The following is a 17,326-nucleotide window of genomic DNA, read 5'->3' as shown; positions in this document are numbered from 1 at the left end:
TGTGGCATTTTGCCTGAGGGGAAAACTTACCCCTGGATGCGTTAATTACGCATCACTTAGCTGTTGCCAATGTGTTCACAACGGAGGATCCTCTTTTGGGTTTTTTACAACGACTGTCTTCATTCTTTGGTCAATCTAGTATGGAAAGTAGACAACAATGGCTTACCAGGCTGAAAAATGAACTTAGTAACAGTCCTCTGGTATCAAATGTGGCTTTTGGCTTTATCCTCATGGGACTAGAGAAGCTGGTGGAGCTGGAGTTTGAGTGTCCTTGCAGTCCTAAATGGAACGGATTGTTTTCATCAGCATTCTTCATCATTCCTGCCGTCATGGCCTTCACTTTGATGCTGATCATTCAAGGATGCAGATGTGATATGTGGTGCAGGAAAACTGTGTCCCTCTCCAGTTTTGTTCCCGCTATCGTGTGGCTGATTTTATTGTTCCTCGATGGCCAATACTTTGCTTGTGCTATGACAGACTGGGAGGGTAGATTTGTACTAGTTGACAAGGCAGCTCCACAGAAATGGTGTGAGCCAATTAGAGAGGGAGATGTCACCACACAAGAACTAATGCTCCGCTCACAACAGCTGTTTGTGTTTTCTCAGGTGAGTAGATTACTTTTTTGTTAATAAACCACTGCATATGATGAACACAATGAGAGCACTTATCTCTGAGTATGCACTCTATAGAACATATTAATTGCTGTTACATCTGTGAACATTCTTATAGCTTTGTTAATAGAGATTATTGACCAACATGATGCCTTTTATGTTGATATTTACTAAACAAAGTGGTGCTCCTCTGTACCCTAGGTTATAGGCATAGTCCTCCTCATTTTCATCTGTATGGGTCTCATAGTGTATGTAATCAGAGAAAGCTGCCAACAAGATGTGGAGATGCAGGATGCAAATGTAGCTGAGCTCACTGTGCTCAGGATGAGCTCTCTAAGGACCCGGACATCTTGAGGGGACACACACCGCCCACCACACCTGCCCTGCTGGCACGGATACTTGTAAATACTTGGAACAGACATTTACTATAAGTTTTTGTAACTGCTGTACCATTTGAGTATTTTCCTCATGGAAGCGGGATATACAGTGCCTTTGAATAGCCACTGATGCTGCCAAATGAAGCCTCATAAATATGCATATAATATCAATATTAGTGAAAACTCTTATTGTCCTGTAATGTATTGTGTGCGTGTGTGTGTGTGTGTGTGTGTGTGTGGGGGGGGGGGGGGGGTGTTTGTTTTACCTAAACTTTGTGGTGTGTTTTGAGAAATATGGTTCTCTTTTCGTGTCTTGTCTGCAAAAGCTACATAAAGTAATGGATTAGTACATCGATCGCCAATTCAGCTGATTCATCTGTTTTATTAGACTACTTGATGACAAGGCAGGAGCCAGGAGGAAGAGAAACTGTTAAGCGTCGTTACTTTCAATAAAATGTCTCTTTGTTTTTTGAATTTTTGTCCTTAGCTAGCTAGTTCTTAACCCCAGTCTTATTTTACTGCACACGTATGTGCATTTAATTTTTAGCATGTTTGTTTTTGCCCTTAAAACTGATATTTCACTTTGTCATGTAATCAAGTTTTTAAATTTTTTTTTGTTTGTGTTTTTATCTTAACACAAGTGAAATCCACCAGGCAGCTAATATTGATCCGACTAACATTAGTTGACTTATACTATTGTTTTTTTAATGTGTGATTGCTAAAAGAAGAATGTGAAAATTTCACTTCTCTAAACTGAAACTTCACTTCTTGTTTTCCCTCCTGTAGCAAAAGATGTTAGACCCCCGTTATGTTTACTTTTTGGTAACAGTAAAAATTCAGACTTAAGTGAAATTCTTAATGTTTCACCTGTTTCCCATTTACATACTTTCTATAACAATACTTCCTGTATGTTTTTTAATCTTTTTGTAATAAAAAATTTATTTATTGAAGTAAAATACTCTGTATGGTCATTTGTCATAGCCCTTATAAACCTGCGGTCTTGAGAATTTGAGTTGTCTTTCAGTTTGATTGGCTCTTGAAGATAAAACGTAGCATCTCTCGAGCTTGCATTACAAAAATTATGTAGTGCTAGATAAAATATATTATTTGAATTAAAAAATGCTGTTGTAAAATTACTCTTTAGGACTTTAGTCAAATTTAATGAATAATTAAGCAATTGGAAAATTGTTATCCTAAAGACTGGTGCACCTCTGCAGCGTGAAGAGCTAGCCAGGTCTCACAAAGCTGATGGTAATAGCAGTAGTTTAGCTGCGAATTGTATTTTCTTTCGCTTTGAAATGTTCCCCAAGTGGCAGTTAAACCTATTAAGTGTTGAAAATGTAGCATGTTCATCCTGAGGGATGGCTTATTCAAAACTTCCTGTTTGGCCCTGAGGACGTTGTTGCCTTTATCTAATCCACTCCCCTCATTCTTAGACACAGCAGGATGTCATATTCATTGGCCAACTAATGTAGTCACACAACTAAGAATCTCAAACTACTTCATTTCTTTCCGTCTTATTTTTGTTGAAACGAGTGGTAAATTTGCCTTACACAGGATGAATGGTTTGTAACGTCTAGTAATTTCAGTGATAAAATGGCAAATGGTGTAGCTGTTTGTTATGAAACCTCACCTACAAGAGCAGTGCCGTGATGCACTGGTTAGTACTGCAAGAACTTTTCTGGTTCACTGGGGCCTTTCTGTGCATAGTTTGCATGTTCTCCTCTGAGCCTGTGTGGGCTCCCTCCAGGTGCAGCTTCCTCCCATGATCCAAAGTCATGCTTGTTAGGTTAATTGGTGATTAAATTGGCTATAGATGTGATTGTAAGGTTGTTTGTCTCTAAGCGCTTACCCTGGGTACACCCTGGTGACTTGTCAAGGGTGTACCCTGCCTTCGCAATATGTAAGCTAGGATAGGCTCCAACATCCCTTCAACTTGAAGTGATGATTTCCTTAACATGCATCCATGTTCAGAAAATGGATGCATGCGTGTTTTTCCAGATATTCCCATTAGTAATAGTTGTAGTGTGCATAGGATTCCAGACCACAGCAGGGGAAAACACTGCAATTAAGAAAACCTTTCAAAGATAGCTGAACAGAGTGAAGTCACATGGAGTCACTAAACTCGTAAAGTCAGATGATTAGAAGAAAATGAGAGCAGATTCTCCACAGCACAGAAATTAATGAACAGTACAAATATGCTTTGGTCACACTTTTATTTAATTCTATAGTGACAACAACTATTTGTTTGTTTCACTTAAGGGTTAAAGTAAAACCCATATAGACTGTGATTTGACTTTACATACAACACAGTATATCAAAGCCCTATAAAACCTGAAAGACACTGAAATATACCGACAGGATATAATTTAAAGTAGTATGGTCAGCCTTAACTAAGTTATTTCTTTACTAATAAAATGCACAATTTTAAAAGAATTAATTATTTGTATCTTCTTTTTCTTAATTTTTAGACATCTATCATTCCCATCAAATCACAGTACCACAAGACAATACAATATTTCATGATTTACGTGTTTAAAGTTTTACATTAATTGCCATTTTATTTCTTTTTAATCACGTTTATGCTTTGTCCTCAGGAACATAGAGCATAGGCATTTTATTAAGAGAGCAAATGTGCTCAGAATAACCAGCACAACTGCAGCTAAGAAAAGTATCACATCTATAGAGTGGTAGGAATACCAGGGCAGTTTGTAGGATTCAGTTCTTAAGTGAGCTGCACCTTTGTGTCTCATGACAAACTCTATCCAGAAGAGGGCATTGTCCAGTGGCTTTATTGGCTGATCTCTGTGCAGCCTGGAAAGTCTCTGCATGTTCACGCCGTAGGAGGGATCAGTCAGGACTTCCATAATACCTTGAAAGAAAATGTCTTCATTCATAGTAAAAACATCTATGACTTTCCCTGCTCCTCTTTCTTTGATTCTAAGTAAATTATCATGTTGATCAAAAACCAGAGGAAGTCCTAAAATAGGGACTCCATGATAAATAGCTTCTTGAACACCATTTGTTCCCCCATGAGCCACAAAAAGTTTTATTTTAGGATGCCCTAATAGGTCACTCTGTGGCATCCAGTCCACCAGCAAAGTGTTGTTACCCAGAGTGCCTGGCCTGTCACCTTTATACCGCCAAATGACTTTCTGGGGTAATTTTGCAAAAGCTGCAGTGATCGCTTCAGCTAGGTCAGGGGGTAGTTCTCCAATCAAAGTTCCTAGAGACATGAGGATCACACCATGTTCTCCAGAACTCTGCACAAAGTCCTCCAAATGTTGTGGAAGCGGTTTTGCTGGTTTGCACTGGAACCCTCCCATATAGATAACATTAGGCATGGTGGGGCGTGGAAACTCAAACACAAAATCCACTCTCATTAGCCACAGGTCAGCTTGAAACATGGATAAGTAGTCTGTGTCTGGACCAAAATATTTTTCAATGAGGTTCTCATAATGTGGTAGCAAATACTGGGCAATCTGATGTTCTGCGAAACCAAAAATTAGGACATTTAGCAGCCTCTCAAAAAAGCTCATTTTATCAGATAGCTCACTCCCTACTATGGGAACATAAGAGAGAGGAGATGGTGCAATTGAAAAATGGCCTTCACCCTGACTAGTCCATCTAACATTAAAAACAAGAGGCAACTTGAGGTATTGGGCAAGTATGGCACCTGTTGGTGTGGCAGGATCTGTCAGGACAAGATCATATTCTGCATCCTTTAGTGACTGTATAAGCTCTTTGTTTTCAAAAAGCCCTTCAATCAATTTGCTTTGTTTCTTTTGCACTTCAGAGTTTTTTTTTGCTAGTTCCATTTCCAGTTTAAAGCGTTTCCAGACAGACATCCCTCCCTTCTGGATGTCCAACAGTTCCGCAATAAATGCTGTTAAAAAGTCTTCATCAAACCCTGACTCCATATCGAGCGTAATTGAAGTATAGAATGGGGAGGATTCCTTGATGTACCAGCTGTCTGTTGAACGCACAACGGAAACCTGGTGGCCCCTTAGATGTAGCTCCTGAATAATGACATTCATATTTACCCAGTGGCTCCCATCCACTGGAAAAACAAGCACTTTCCCAGCATGAACCAACGTTGGGCAGAGCCAGCAGAAACTAATCAGAATGCAGGTCCAGTGCATTTTAATTCTAAAGGTTGGAAAAAAGCTCATTATAGTCTTCTGTTTTATTAAACAATTACACAATTAAACAATTGTTATTTTCATTTTATGTTAATAAGTTTTATGACTGTGCGTTTGCTGTAGTATGTGCAGCCTTCTCCAATCAGCTTAATAACAAAAATGTAAAGATCAATAAGCTTTAAAATAAAACTTTGAATGTTTTCAAGTAGCCTGTGAAGTCTATAAAGTAACTTAGGTTTTTGCATATATAAGCTATTAAGTTAAGTAACCTGTGTCCCTGAAGAGAATCCAAACCACAGGAAGAACATTGTGGTACAATTAACAATTAACTTGAAAATACATATAACTACCAGTCCCAAAAGCTATTACGTTTTTGTAGGTAAAAGTAGGTAAAAATATATTGTTACCTTTTTTAGCAGACTGTGTAATTTCAAATTCAGTTTTGCCAGAGAGACCAACATGCACCAACCATTAGAGTTTTAAACCTAAGCAGGACTTTGGTACTGCAGTATCATGTTCTTTTAAGCACAGGTGATAAGAAAGTGCAAAGGGGAGGTAACGCAGTATTTGATGTTTGTCGTATGCCCATCAGTTACCAAATTAAGACTGAATAAGGAAAACCTTGTTTTCAAAACTGAAGGGTTACAGATGTTTAATGCTACAGAGGAACATATACCATAACACATACATGGTGCAATAAGCTTTTGTTTTATTGCAATTCTGTAATTTAAATTCATACAAAAACGAAGGTAACTAGTTTTGTGGTCCACAGTCCTCAAATATGTTTTTTTCTGATTTGGAAAATCCATACATGTTATAAATAATCCTATCAGAAAAACATACAGATAAGTAGATTTTTTTCTTAGTTATTCCCAAAGTGTAGCCAGCACCACCTGATGGCCCACGCAGGTACTTCAGAAGACTACAGGAGGTCATGTAAAATAAACATACAGGATATGTATATTTGCATACATATTTGCACATATTTGATTTGGCAGATTTTTATGCCGGATGTATCTCCTACCGCTCTTGAACCAGGGATCGTGTTTTAGACAAATGTGCAAACCACTACTGATCTTTATAATAAAGAAATATGAAAAACAGTTAACTTATATGATGACTTATATGATGATCAACTCAAGTAAAGATGGGCTAGAGAAGATTTTGGGTGCAGCAGTATGAACACTGGGACTGGCTGAGACAGTACTTCTGGCAAACTGGGAATGACTGAGAAAGAAATCAGTTTTACTAACCACAGCCAATCTGACTGTGCTGTAACAATGTATCAACATATGAAAATGACTTTTAGTCAGATTTTGCTTTTCTTTTCAAGCACAATCTAAAGCAAAACCATAGTAACATGACAAAAAAAAACAATGTAAGTAGTGCACTTGTTAGTAAAAATAATATGACATCTAGAGAGTAGTAGAAATACCAGGGCAGTTTGTAGGACTCAGTCCTTAGATGAGCTGCACCTTTATGTCTCATGACAAACTCAATCCAAAAGATAGCACGATCCAGTGGCTTCATTGGCTGATCTCTGTGTAGCCTGGAGAGCCTCTGCATGTTTATTGTGTAGGATGGTTCATTAAGCACTTCCTGTATTGCATTTTTAAATATTTTCCTGTCGAAATCTGAAACATCCAAAACCTTCGCAACACCTTTTGCTCTCATTCGGGATAAGTTGTCAGCTTGATCAAAAATAATGGGAATGCCAACTATTGGAATCCCATGATATATAGCCTCATAAATCCCATTAGTTCCCCCATGACTTACAAATAGTTTAATACTTGGATGTCCTAGCAGGTCATTTTGTGGCATCCAGTCGACTAATAATGTATTGTTGCCTAGAAGGGCTGGTTTGTTACCTTTATACCTCCAGATCACTTTCTGAGGTAACTCGCCAAAAGCTGCAGCAATCTCTTCAGCTAAGTCAGAGGGAAGTTCTCCAATCAAAGACCCTAGTGACATAATGATAACTCCATGATCTCCAGAACTCTGCACAAACTCCTCTAAGTGTTGTGGAAGAGGTTTTGCAGGTTTACACTGGAAACCTCCCATATAAACAACATTAGGCATGGTGGGTCGTGGAAACTCAAAAACAAAGTCCACTCTCATTAGCCACAAATCTGCAGCTTGAAAAAGGGAGAAATAATGCACACCTGGTCCAATGTAGCGATTTGACAATACAGAATAATGTGGTTCAACTATTTGCTTGTACAGATGCATTCTCGTGATGTAAAATAACATGTTCTGGACCCTCCCAAAGAAGGTCATGTGATCCGTTAACTCTGAAGGTGATAGTGGAACATAGGAAAGTGGAGAGGGCGCAATAGCAAAGTGGGCCTCACCATGAACAGTCCATCGAGCATTGAACACCAATGGCACGCCAAGGTAATGTGCCAGCAACACTCCTCCGCCATTAGCAGGATCTGTCAAAACCACATCATACTTGGCATCTTTTAAGGACTTCATTAAATCTTCATTTTCAAAGATGAACACAATCACTTCACAGACTTTTTTGTGCAGTTCATAGAATTTGTCTTTTAACTCCATTTGTAAAGCAAAGTGAGACCATGCAGACCCCATGCTTCGCTTAATTTTAATAACCTCAGAGACAAATGCACGAAAAAAATCTTCATTTCCACCACCATCAACATCCACTGTGATTACATTGTAATGTGGAGACGTTTTACTGATGTACCAGCTGTCTGCATTCCGAATCACTGTCACATTGTGTCCCTGCAAATGGAGCTCTTCAACAAGTACTCTCATGTTCACCCAGTGGCTTCCATCATGTGGAAATACCAGAATTTTTCCAGAATGTGCGACAGGAATAAAAACAGTCAAAAAAGAGAGGATGGAAGCCAGTGACAAAAACATCTTCAAATCTTCATAAGCGCTGTGTTCTGAAATAGAAACAGAGGTGAAAAACAGGACACACATATCAGAGAGTTGTTACAATGATATCACAGCAAATGTGTGCACAGTGGCCAATGATATATCAGGATAACAGAGAGCTGCAGTGATTTTATATTCAATTGTCTCTTTATTTGCATGAGAAAATTCCTTCTGACAGCCCTCACGTGTATGTAGCACATGGAGCCCTCTCAGGAAATTAGAGTGCTGTGTGGTGCCAAGAGCTCTGCGTGCATTCTGTGTCAGATCCCAGTGTCCCTGAACAGAAATTATTTTGTAAGCGTGACTATGTTTGGCATCTTCCTCTTAAGAAATTAAGTAATCTCTGCATGTTTAACAGATCAAATGCATCTGTTTTCTTATATATTTTAAAATGTTTGGATTTAGTTTAGGAGATTTATAATCTCGCCACTACCTGTCATGGCACTATCTGGCAGTGGAGCACAAAAAAAAGAAAAAAAAGAAAACACACAAAACAAAACAAAACAAAAAAAACTGGTAAGGGTAGTTTTCCACACTTTATTTTGTGTCAAACTAAAAACAAAAGCTATAAATGTTATGGTTACATCACAAACTTAGTTGGCATGTCAACAAAGAAGTCTCTTTAAAGTGCTGTGACCCAGATAAAAGCACTGAATGCAAGTCATTGAAGATGACTGATGATTTTTTGGTTTCAGATGTTCCTGTTTAACCAGATAAGTATGCAATGAGCCAGAGATACAGTGTTCTGAACTGAAAAAAAGACTTACAGTAGCTATGTAGATATGGTTAGGTATTTTTGTCTCTCTCACAGCAAGTGAACAGTGTCTCATAAAACCCAATGGGCCCATGTGCACTAGAACCCCCAGTACATGCATGTAAAGGAATCACTTAAAAAGTGATTCCTTTACATGCATGTCTCTAAAAATGACACTGAAATATTGACAAAGATTGAAGAATTTAGATAGCAGATTAACCAACAAAGCATATAAAAAAGGGTAACTGTTGACACTTGTCAAGCATATCTTAGCAATGACAGTTGTGTGAACACACACATACAGACACTCACTAAAATGTTCTCGGCAGTTAGTGCTGTGTGTTTGATATATAATGCGAGTCATGCTGCATGTGTTATATAAACCTACTCAATCAGTACAACAAAAAACAAACACAGCCAAATAATAGCATGAATAACAACTTAACTTACAGTTAAATGCTCTTAGTTTTGTTGTACGTCTCCTTCAAACTGACAAGGCACAGTTGGAGTGGGTTAAGTTGAAACAAGTGAAGGTGGAAGAAAAAAACAAGACTTTCTGTTTTTTTTTTTTTTGTGTTTTTTGTCTTTTTTTGGCCGCACCCCTGCAGTTGTGCAAAGCCTGTGACGGTTAAGTTCTTGTCTGTTTAAAAGGAAGTTGCATTTTGGACATTTCAACCCAAAATATATTATATTAATAACTATGCTGATCTGAAACGATGAGATTTTAACCAGTCTGCAAAATATTAACACATTAACACTAAAAAATAAACAATTATCTCTAAAATGACTATCTTGAATTTGGCTCTAGAATAAAAGGCAGGCACTGATCCAAGAATTATGTGTTCATATAGACCTGTGCACGGTTGTAAATAGAGACTCTTCCACTTGTGAAGCATGTTTATTGTATTCAATAAGTCACGCTTATAAAGTCAAAAAGGTCATTATCACTATGTCTAACCACTTAGCCTGAGCGCAATCTATCAAATCACCAACCCATCTATCCAATTAACTTTAATCAGCTTTAACTTTAATAAGAATGGGTATAAGCGCTTCAGTTTCAATTTAACAAGCCTTACTGCGTGACAACAGCCTTGCAGTTACTACAAGCGTTCCACTAAGCTTTGCACAAGTTTCATACAGCACTTCTTCTTTTTAAACTTACTTGAAATTCGTCTTGGTTAGAAAACTATGAATTGGTGCATTACCGCCACCAGCTGTGGGAAAACAAACCCGACTCAAAAACATTTGAGTCGGGTACTGATACTGAATACTCGGTAATACTCAGTAATGTAATTTCTTTAGTTCTTTTGCAAAATATATAAGGTCATATAATTATTTAAGAAATAATTAATTTTTTTATTCTTCTGATCAGTGTTCTCGCCTTGGCCGTAGTGATTACATTTTCCTATGTTGCGCTTTCTTTGTGTCACTAATACATTGTGTAATCCAAACCCGAGTCTCGCTTTATTGTTACTATTCTTCTGCGATTCGATGTTTTCATACTGAAGCTGATAGGCTTCATGTGTGTGCACACTCCTGACCAGTGCTGGGATCGTTACTCATAAAAAGTAAAGCGTTACACATTGCTCCTTATTTGTACACACACACAAACGCGCACAGAGAGAGGGAGAGAGACACGCTTTCTTTACTGATTGCATGACCACAAAACCGACAACACAAAGCTGAATACCAGCCTAAAGAAACCTCAAAGCTACTATTAAAAAGACGTAGAAATGGAGGCTACAGAGTGCTCCTTACTACCTTTGTTGCCTGTTGAAGATCTTCGCTAGTTCTGAGCCAGCATGCTGTCACTGCAGATGCTTGGAACGAGCCGATGTTGTGTTGACAATCTAATACAAGTGTTTTATGTCGTCCTGTTGCTCTTAATAATCACGTGCTTGTCCTTTAACTAAAAATGAAACATATTGTCCAAACCTCCACTCCTCAAAAGTTGTAGACTACTCCACCCATGGACATACATCAAGGCTGGACTGGGACAAAAAATCGGCCCGGGCATTTTGACTGGAGACCGGCCCACCAGGATAAAGATTGAAAATGTGACGTCATTCAGGGGTAAAACCGCAAAGGGTTCTGGGAACTTGTGGCAAGAGGTACTAGCGCACGCAGGCTTTCAATTGAACTCAGTTACACAGCGATAAAAAGAAACCCAAAAAATGGCAAGAAGCTGTTGTATTATTAACTGCAATAGCCGGTCGCATGACAGCCACGGGAAGCCGACGGGTAAAGAGATCGTTTTGTTTTATCGGATTATGTCGTTGAAGAGAAATTTTTTAAGCCATGTTTCCGAAGTAAGAGCCACGGATGGTCTGGATATACCAAATATAACATCTCAGAACACTCCAGCTCACATGTTAGTCTGCTCCAAGCATTCCCACAAAGGTCAGAGTTTTGTAGTAGTTAATACGTCATTTTTCTTAACATAATTGGTGATATAGGTTACAAGCAAGTCTGGCGCTGAACAGAAATTGTCGCGCTATGCTCCTTTGTTTATTGTGCATAAATAGTGAATTGTCCTGACACAATATTGCGCTTCGCTTCTGTTATTACCATGGTACATTGACAAAAACACTTTTATTCACAGGATAAAACAGTTGTTTTGTATCACTAATTGTCCAGTGTGATTACAGCATACAATATTATTGTCACTGCTACATTTCTGTAATGAACCAGAAATTATTTCCACTACTAATTAATTACCGTTGAGCTCAAAGGTCCTATTAATAAACGGTTAACGAATGTGTATTTATGAAGACGATTTGTGAGACTGGTAAACTTACCTTTGTTCGTACGATGGTCTTTCGTTCTACACGGTGCATTTCAAGATCCTGTACTCATCCGTCGGTAAACTGTACCTGGGCTTGTTGCAGTGACCTGAAGTTACTAAACTTCATGAGTGTATGCACTCACTCCAAGAACCGTATAATTATAAATCTGAGCGTGGTGAAAGTTGGGCAACACGCTAACGTCTTTTGTCCACTCTGTGTGCTCGTAAGGGTCTGACCCTTTCACTCCTTTGATTTTTTCCTCGTATCTTTTCTTTGTCTTTTCGTCGAGTCTGTCTTTGTACGGACCGGCATTTTCTCCTTTTGTTTTGTACATTCCTTTTTTGTGCGTCAAAGAAAAAACAAGAAGGCATTGGAACCGGAGAATGAACGTTTTGCGGTGCTGCAAATGCTTGCATTTGATGCGGTACTTGGATTGTTTTGCCACGAGTTCCCGGCATGCAATGCGCAAAAATCACGTGATTGCTAAACAAGGGGGAGGGTCCATCCGGCCTCCTCGGCTGTAATTGGTCCAGCCCAGAGTCGATCATGACCAATTGGCCAATCCAACACCTTTCATTATATATACCCTTCCTAAAAAATAAAAAAAAATCCATCGGCCCATAACAACAAAAAATCGCCAGCGGCCCACCGGGCAAATGCCCGGTATGCCCGATGGCCAGTCCAGCTATGACATACATTTATGTATGTCTATGGCTCCACCATTTCCTCCTCCCTACACAGGAACCAAAATCATAGTGTCAACGGGCAGGAAGAAGACACGTTTTGTGCTTTTTGTTGCACTTTTTATTCGCTCGGCGTACTGAATAATCATTGTAACCAAAGTAAGGCCTAAATGTTACCCGATGTGATTACCGAATTTAGTACTGTAACGCGTCACGTTAATGAGTTATGACAAAAATGCAATGTGACGAGAGGAATGCGTTACTCTGCAATGTGACATGACCGGTCTTGATTCAATTTTAAGTTACATTTACACCGACATTTTTTGTATTTCAACTGAATGCTGCATTCGATTAAAGTAAAACTGACAACCATTCAGTTGTTCATTCATTGATTCATTTTCTCTTAAGACTAAAAACACGCGTGTCCAGAGCATTATGCCAGTGCCATTCTGTCATTCTTGGCATTAATAAGCGACTGATCTGACAGCGTTTACAAATTAAATAGAACATTTTCTGTAATTCAAATGGGATCATTACTCAGATTTGCCTGGCATGAGATTATCATTTAAAGTCCCATCAACGGAGAATTCCTCTCAAATCTCTTCATTAAGAAGATATGTATTGTTTGTCAAACATAGAGGCAGTTGTTTTCCCTTTTAAACAAAGGCAAAATATAACAAAACTACATATATTCAAGTAAAGATACAAAATGGATTTTTTTTCATTGATTATGTTTATCTTGTTAGAGTTAATCCACTCAGAATTATTTTGAAACACAGACTTTTAATAATGATGAAGTTTTTTTTATAACAACCTCATATGAATGAGGTACTCAAACAAGAATGAGAAGTTAAAATGACACAATGCATTATCAAATCCATCTGTGCACTGATCATTAGTCATGTTTCACTTTACGTTTACACATCCCAGTGTATATACACCTAATAAGGTAGAAAGTGGTTAAAAGCACAAGCAGCATAGCTCCAGCCAGGAACAAAACTACATCTACAGAGTGGTAGGAGTACCAGGGCATTCTGTAGGACTGTGCTTTCAGGTGAGCTGCTCCTTTGTGCCTCATGACAAACTCTATCCAGAAGAGGGCGTTATCCAGTGGCTTTACTGGCTTATCTCTGTGTAGCCTAGAAAGTCTCTGCATGTTCGCCCTGTACGAGGGATCACTCAGGACTTCCTCTATGGCCTTCAGGAAGTTGTAGTCTTTGTCCACTGTACCTAATGTAAGTATTTTGCCTCCTCCTCTCTCTTTCAGACGTAGCAGGTTGTCATGTTGGTCAAAAAACACAGGTATACCCACAACTGGGACTCCATGATAAATAGCTTCTTGGACTCCATTTGTTCCTCCATGTGCCACAAACAGTTTTATTTTTGGATGTCCTAAAAGGTCATTCTGTGGCATCCAGTCCACCAGTAAAGTGTTATTACCCAGATTGGCTGGTCTATTACCTTTATACTTCCAGATGACTTTCTGTGGTAGTTTAGCAAAAGCTGCAGCGATCTCATTTGTTATATCAGAAGGAAGTTCAGTCACAAATGTTCCCAGAGACATGAGGATGAAGCCATGGTCTCCAGAACTCTGCACAAAGTCCTCCAAGTGCTGAGGCAGAGGTTTAGCAGGTTTGCACTGGAACCCTCCAATATAAACAACATTAGGCATTGTGGGCCGTGGGTACTCAAACACAAAGTCCACTCTCATCAGCCAAATGTCTGCAGCAATCATTAACTCATTAAAATCATGACCAGGCCCAAGATATTTGTCAGTTAATTTCTGGTATACTAGTCTAACTAAGAGATCATTTTGTATTTGGGTTATAATGTGCAAAAGCATGTTTGTAACTCTCTGCAAAAAGGTCATCTTGTCAGTATTCCCTGCTCCTGTTATAGGAATATAAGACAATGGTGATGGAGCTATGGAAAAATGTGACTCTGCAGCTATAAGCCAGCGAACATTATAAACCAAAGGAAGGTTCAAATATTTGGCCAGAATGATGGCACCACCCCAGCAGGGGTCAGCAAGTAGCAGGTCAAACTTGCTGTCTTTCATTTTTCTCATCAACTCACTGTCATCCATCATTGCTGTTACTACTGCACCTACGCCTTTGTGGGCATCAATAAATGTGCCAAACATTCCCACACTCATGTGGAGAAAACTAATCAAGGGGAGGGCTCCTCGTTCAAATTCTATGATCTCAGCTACAATCCTTGTGATGAATGTCTGATCCAAGGTGTTTTCCACTGGAACTGTAAAGGCACTGTAATAAGATGAGTTATCTTTTATGTACCAGCTTTTACTAGAACGCAGAATGGTGATATTGTGTCCTCTAGAGTGCAAAGCCTTTAGTAGAATTTCCATGTTTATCCAGTGGCTGCCTTCAGAAGGATAGACCAAGATGTTGCCTCCTTCACAGGCTTTGGGAATTAGGATGAGCAGCAGGAAAGCAGTGCAGCAGCAGACGACCCTCATCTGAAATTCAAAATCAACTTACTGGCATAAAGAAGGTCATTTGTAAAATCAGAGTGTAAATGTAGTGATATGTTACCCTACCTACCTAAAAATAAAGATAGCTAGACAGGGATGTTCTCACACAATTTGCAAACACTATCTGCAAGTTCGAATTAAGTTGTCAAACAGAAAAACAGATTATAATGTCCTAATCTTTTTTAAAAAATGTTTGAAAAATTCTAACTGTGCCTCTATAGGTTCTCTGGGTACAACAAAGGGCTTATTTTGAAATTCTAGATTGGCTGTAGGTGAGAATGTGAGTGTGAATGTTTATCTGTCTCTCTGTGTTATCTCTGTGGGTAGACTATATGCCCAGTGTGTATTCCTGGTCTCATTCAAATTCAAGTGTAGTAGAAGCCCCAACCCAAAAAAGGCCAAAAAAATGTCAAAAAATAAAGAAAAATTTAACTTTAAATCCGTGTCCAAACAATGTTATTGCTAGGCATTGTAAAACGGTTGTTAATAATTGTTTAAGATGTTTTAGAGAGCATTTTCCTACCTTTAAAATGAACATTCCAAGAAATAAAAAATAAAATCTATATTTTTTAAATTGCTGCTAAAAACATGGTATGCTTTCACTTTATTATAGCAAATTTTACTTTTTTTTTTTTTACTTTTTAACAACAGAATACTATTTGTATTGAAAGTCAGTCCCCCACATAAAAGGGTTAATATGTTTAAATGTATGCATAGTGCTGCATTTAAACAGTTTATTGAGTCTGAAAGATTTTCTACTTACTGTAATATTAATAGTTTCTTTATCCAGCAAAGGTCACGGTGATAAGAGAACTGTTGTTCAAAGCGCCAGTATGTTGAACGTGACATGTGTGTATTTGTACTCTCCAGAGGGGAGGAGCTGAGCCACCATGCAAAAGGCACTATTGCCCATTGCCTCAGTAGACCCTTGTAAGGCAAAGTGCATAACGGTATCAATCTGTGTACAAAGAGCAGTGATACGATAATGAGGTTATACATTGACTGAATCATTACAATGAAATTTAGATGTGACTATGTGTGTTTTGTTCTCTAACTCTAGATCACACCCATACGGAAAAGAAATAGTAAAAACTTATATGTGATTACTCATGAAAGTGGCCACTTTCATGAGTAAATCATATAAGGCTTACATGATTTACTCATGAAAGTGGCCACTTTCGCATTACTTTCATACATTGTTTTAGTAAGTATCCAAAACATACAAGTTTCATTATATAATTTTTCAAGGGATCTTATATCTGTTTTCACTCTTGTATGCTTTTCATACAAGTTTCACACAAGACAGATACAAACTTTATAAGATTTATATATATCTTTTCCATATGGGCAGTTACCCCATTTTTAAAAAAATAGCGTCTTCTGGGTTTTTTCTTCTCTAATTCAGTTGCAATTTCATTCCATCGTTAAAGAGACAATATTACTTCCTCATTTTTCACCATTGTAAACTTCGAAAGTCAGTGTGCTTGCCCATTGCCTCAGTAGACCCTTGTAAGGCAAAGTGCATAACGGTATCAATCTGTGTGCAAAGAGCAGTGATACGATAATGAGGTTATACATTGACTGAATCATTACAATGAAATTTAGATGTGACTATGTGTGTTTTGTTCTCTAACTCTTGATCACAGTTACCCCATTTTTAAAAAATATTACCCAAAACTCCTTATAAGAAGACAATAAATTCATCTCCTTATTTATTAGCAATGAATAATGGAATACAGAACAAGCAACACATGAGATGCCATTTCAGTTCTGATTAAAATTAATGTGGCTTTATTTCACTGAACACAAAAAGAACTTGTCGGTGTGCTGGTGGCATTTTATGGACTAATCCTTCTTTTCTTCATTCAAATGCAACTGGTGACTGCGATGCTGTACAGCTATAGTTAGAATGTGTTGGAGAAGTAGCAAATTGGAAAGACGCAACTGCATTTTATGCCACTATTATGTTTTATGATGGTAATCAAATGGAGCCTCTCAGAAAACCAAGTAGTGTTTTGGTGCCACCAGCTCCGCACACATTTCGTCTCTCTGAGCCGAAATTATTTTAGAACAACAAATTTATCATACCACTACTTCAGCCCACGAAGACAGGCTTAACCCACAATCCCATTAGGCTAGATGATAACAGCTGACATCAATTCCTCCCCATTGCCATACCAAGTATCTTTCTAATGATCTTACTGATAATTACACATAGGTTGTTCTATTCAAGCTGATTTATCTTGCCTACAGTTTCTGGCACATGTGCTGACCACTTTACAGCCCACCACCTTCCCAGCTGTTTCTTTTCATGCCTTCTAACTTGATCAGGGTCACATCTGTTGTTGATACCTGTTCCATCTCCCTGCCTCAGGCTTTCCATGTTTCTACATGGAGGGGCAGGTAGGTCAGAGCACAACAGAACCACAACACTTCACATTAATTACTGCAGTGTGAAATGTTCTTTTGACTACAGTGAATCTGACTTAAATGTATTTATTACACAAAAAATAAACCTTTGGGTCCTTCCTATAACGAAACACATTTCTATCTGTACAATGGATTAGATTCAGTAAGC

General features: G+C 38.4%; 2 protein-coding genes and 2 pseudogenes across 3 annotated transcripts; 1 reads left to right on the top strand and 3 right to left on the bottom strand.

The window, feature by feature from the left end:
* Window positions 1-215: 215 nt before the first annotated feature.
* LOC113025437 (calcium homeostasis modulator protein 6) lies at window positions 216-1,128 on the top strand. The gene is made up of 2 exons (XM_026173162.1): window positions 216-605; window positions 813-1,128. Exons 1-2 carry the CDS (start codon window positions 231-233, stop codon window positions 963-965), a joined length of 528 nt encoding a protein of 175 aa, XP_026028947.1. The 5' UTR covers window positions 216-230; the 3' UTR covers window positions 966-1,128.
* A 2,072-nt stretch (window positions 1,129-3,200) lies between these two features.
* On the bottom strand, window positions 3,201-5,614 carry LOC113025411 (UDP-glucuronosyltransferase 2B17-like). 2 transcript variants are annotated; one of them, XM_026173123.1, is made up of 2 exons: window positions 5,538-5,614; window positions 3,201-5,137 (listed from the first exon to the last, which is right to left on the bottom strand). In XM_026173123.1, the coding sequence occupies exon 2, from the start codon at window positions 5,128-5,130 to the stop codon at window positions 3,559-3,561; it is 1,572 nt and encodes a 523-aa protein (XP_026028908.1). In that variant the 5' UTR covers window positions 5,131-5,137; window positions 5,538-5,614; the 3' UTR covers window positions 3,201-3,558. The 2 variants fall into 2 exon arrangements, with proteins under 2 accessions (XP_026028908.1, XP_026028916.1); XM_026173131.1 differs by having other exon boundaries at window positions 3,201-5,139; window positions 5,541-5,614.
* A 283-nt stretch (window positions 5,615-5,897) lies between these two features.
* LOC113025400 (UDP-glucuronosyltransferase 2C1 pseudogene) lies at window positions 5,898-11,609 on the bottom strand (annotated as a pseudogene).
* Window positions 11,610-13,017: 1,408 nt separating this feature from the next.
* Window positions 13,018-15,584, bottom strand: LOC113023646 (UDP-glucuronosyltransferase 2C1 pseudogene; annotated as a pseudogene).
* Between the last annotated feature and the right edge of the window lie 1,742 nt (window positions 15,585-17,326).

This window comes from Astatotilapia calliptera, chromosome 1 (genome assembly GCF_900246225.1).
Source record: "Astatotilapia calliptera chromosome 1, fAstCal1.2, whole genome shotgun sequence".
NCBI classification, from domain to species: Eukaryota; Metazoa; Chordata; class Actinopteri; order Cichliformes; family Cichlidae; genus Astatotilapia; species Astatotilapia calliptera.
The sequence above is the reverse complement of the archived record's forward strand: the minus strand, read 5'-3'. Positions and strand labels throughout refer to the sequence as shown.

Bases quoted from the DNA above. Each gene is read 5' to 3' on its own strand.
- LOC113025437 (XM_026173162.1), top strand. From the start codon at position 231: ATGGGACTAGAGAAGCTGGTGGAGCTGGAGTTTGAGTGTCCTTGCAGT. The intron at 606-812 runs GTGAGTAGATTA...TCTGTACCCTAG, and splicing joins AGCTGTTTGTGTTTTCTCAG to GTTATAGGCATAGTCCTCCT.
- LOC113025411 (XM_026173131.1), bottom strand. From the start codon at position 5,591: ATGTTGGTCTCTCTGGCAAAACTGAATTTGAAATTACACAGTCTGCTA. The intron at 5,140-5,540 runs AAGGTAACAATA...TTTCCAACCTTT, and splicing joins AATTACACAGTCTGCTAAAA to AGAATTAAAATGCACTGGAC.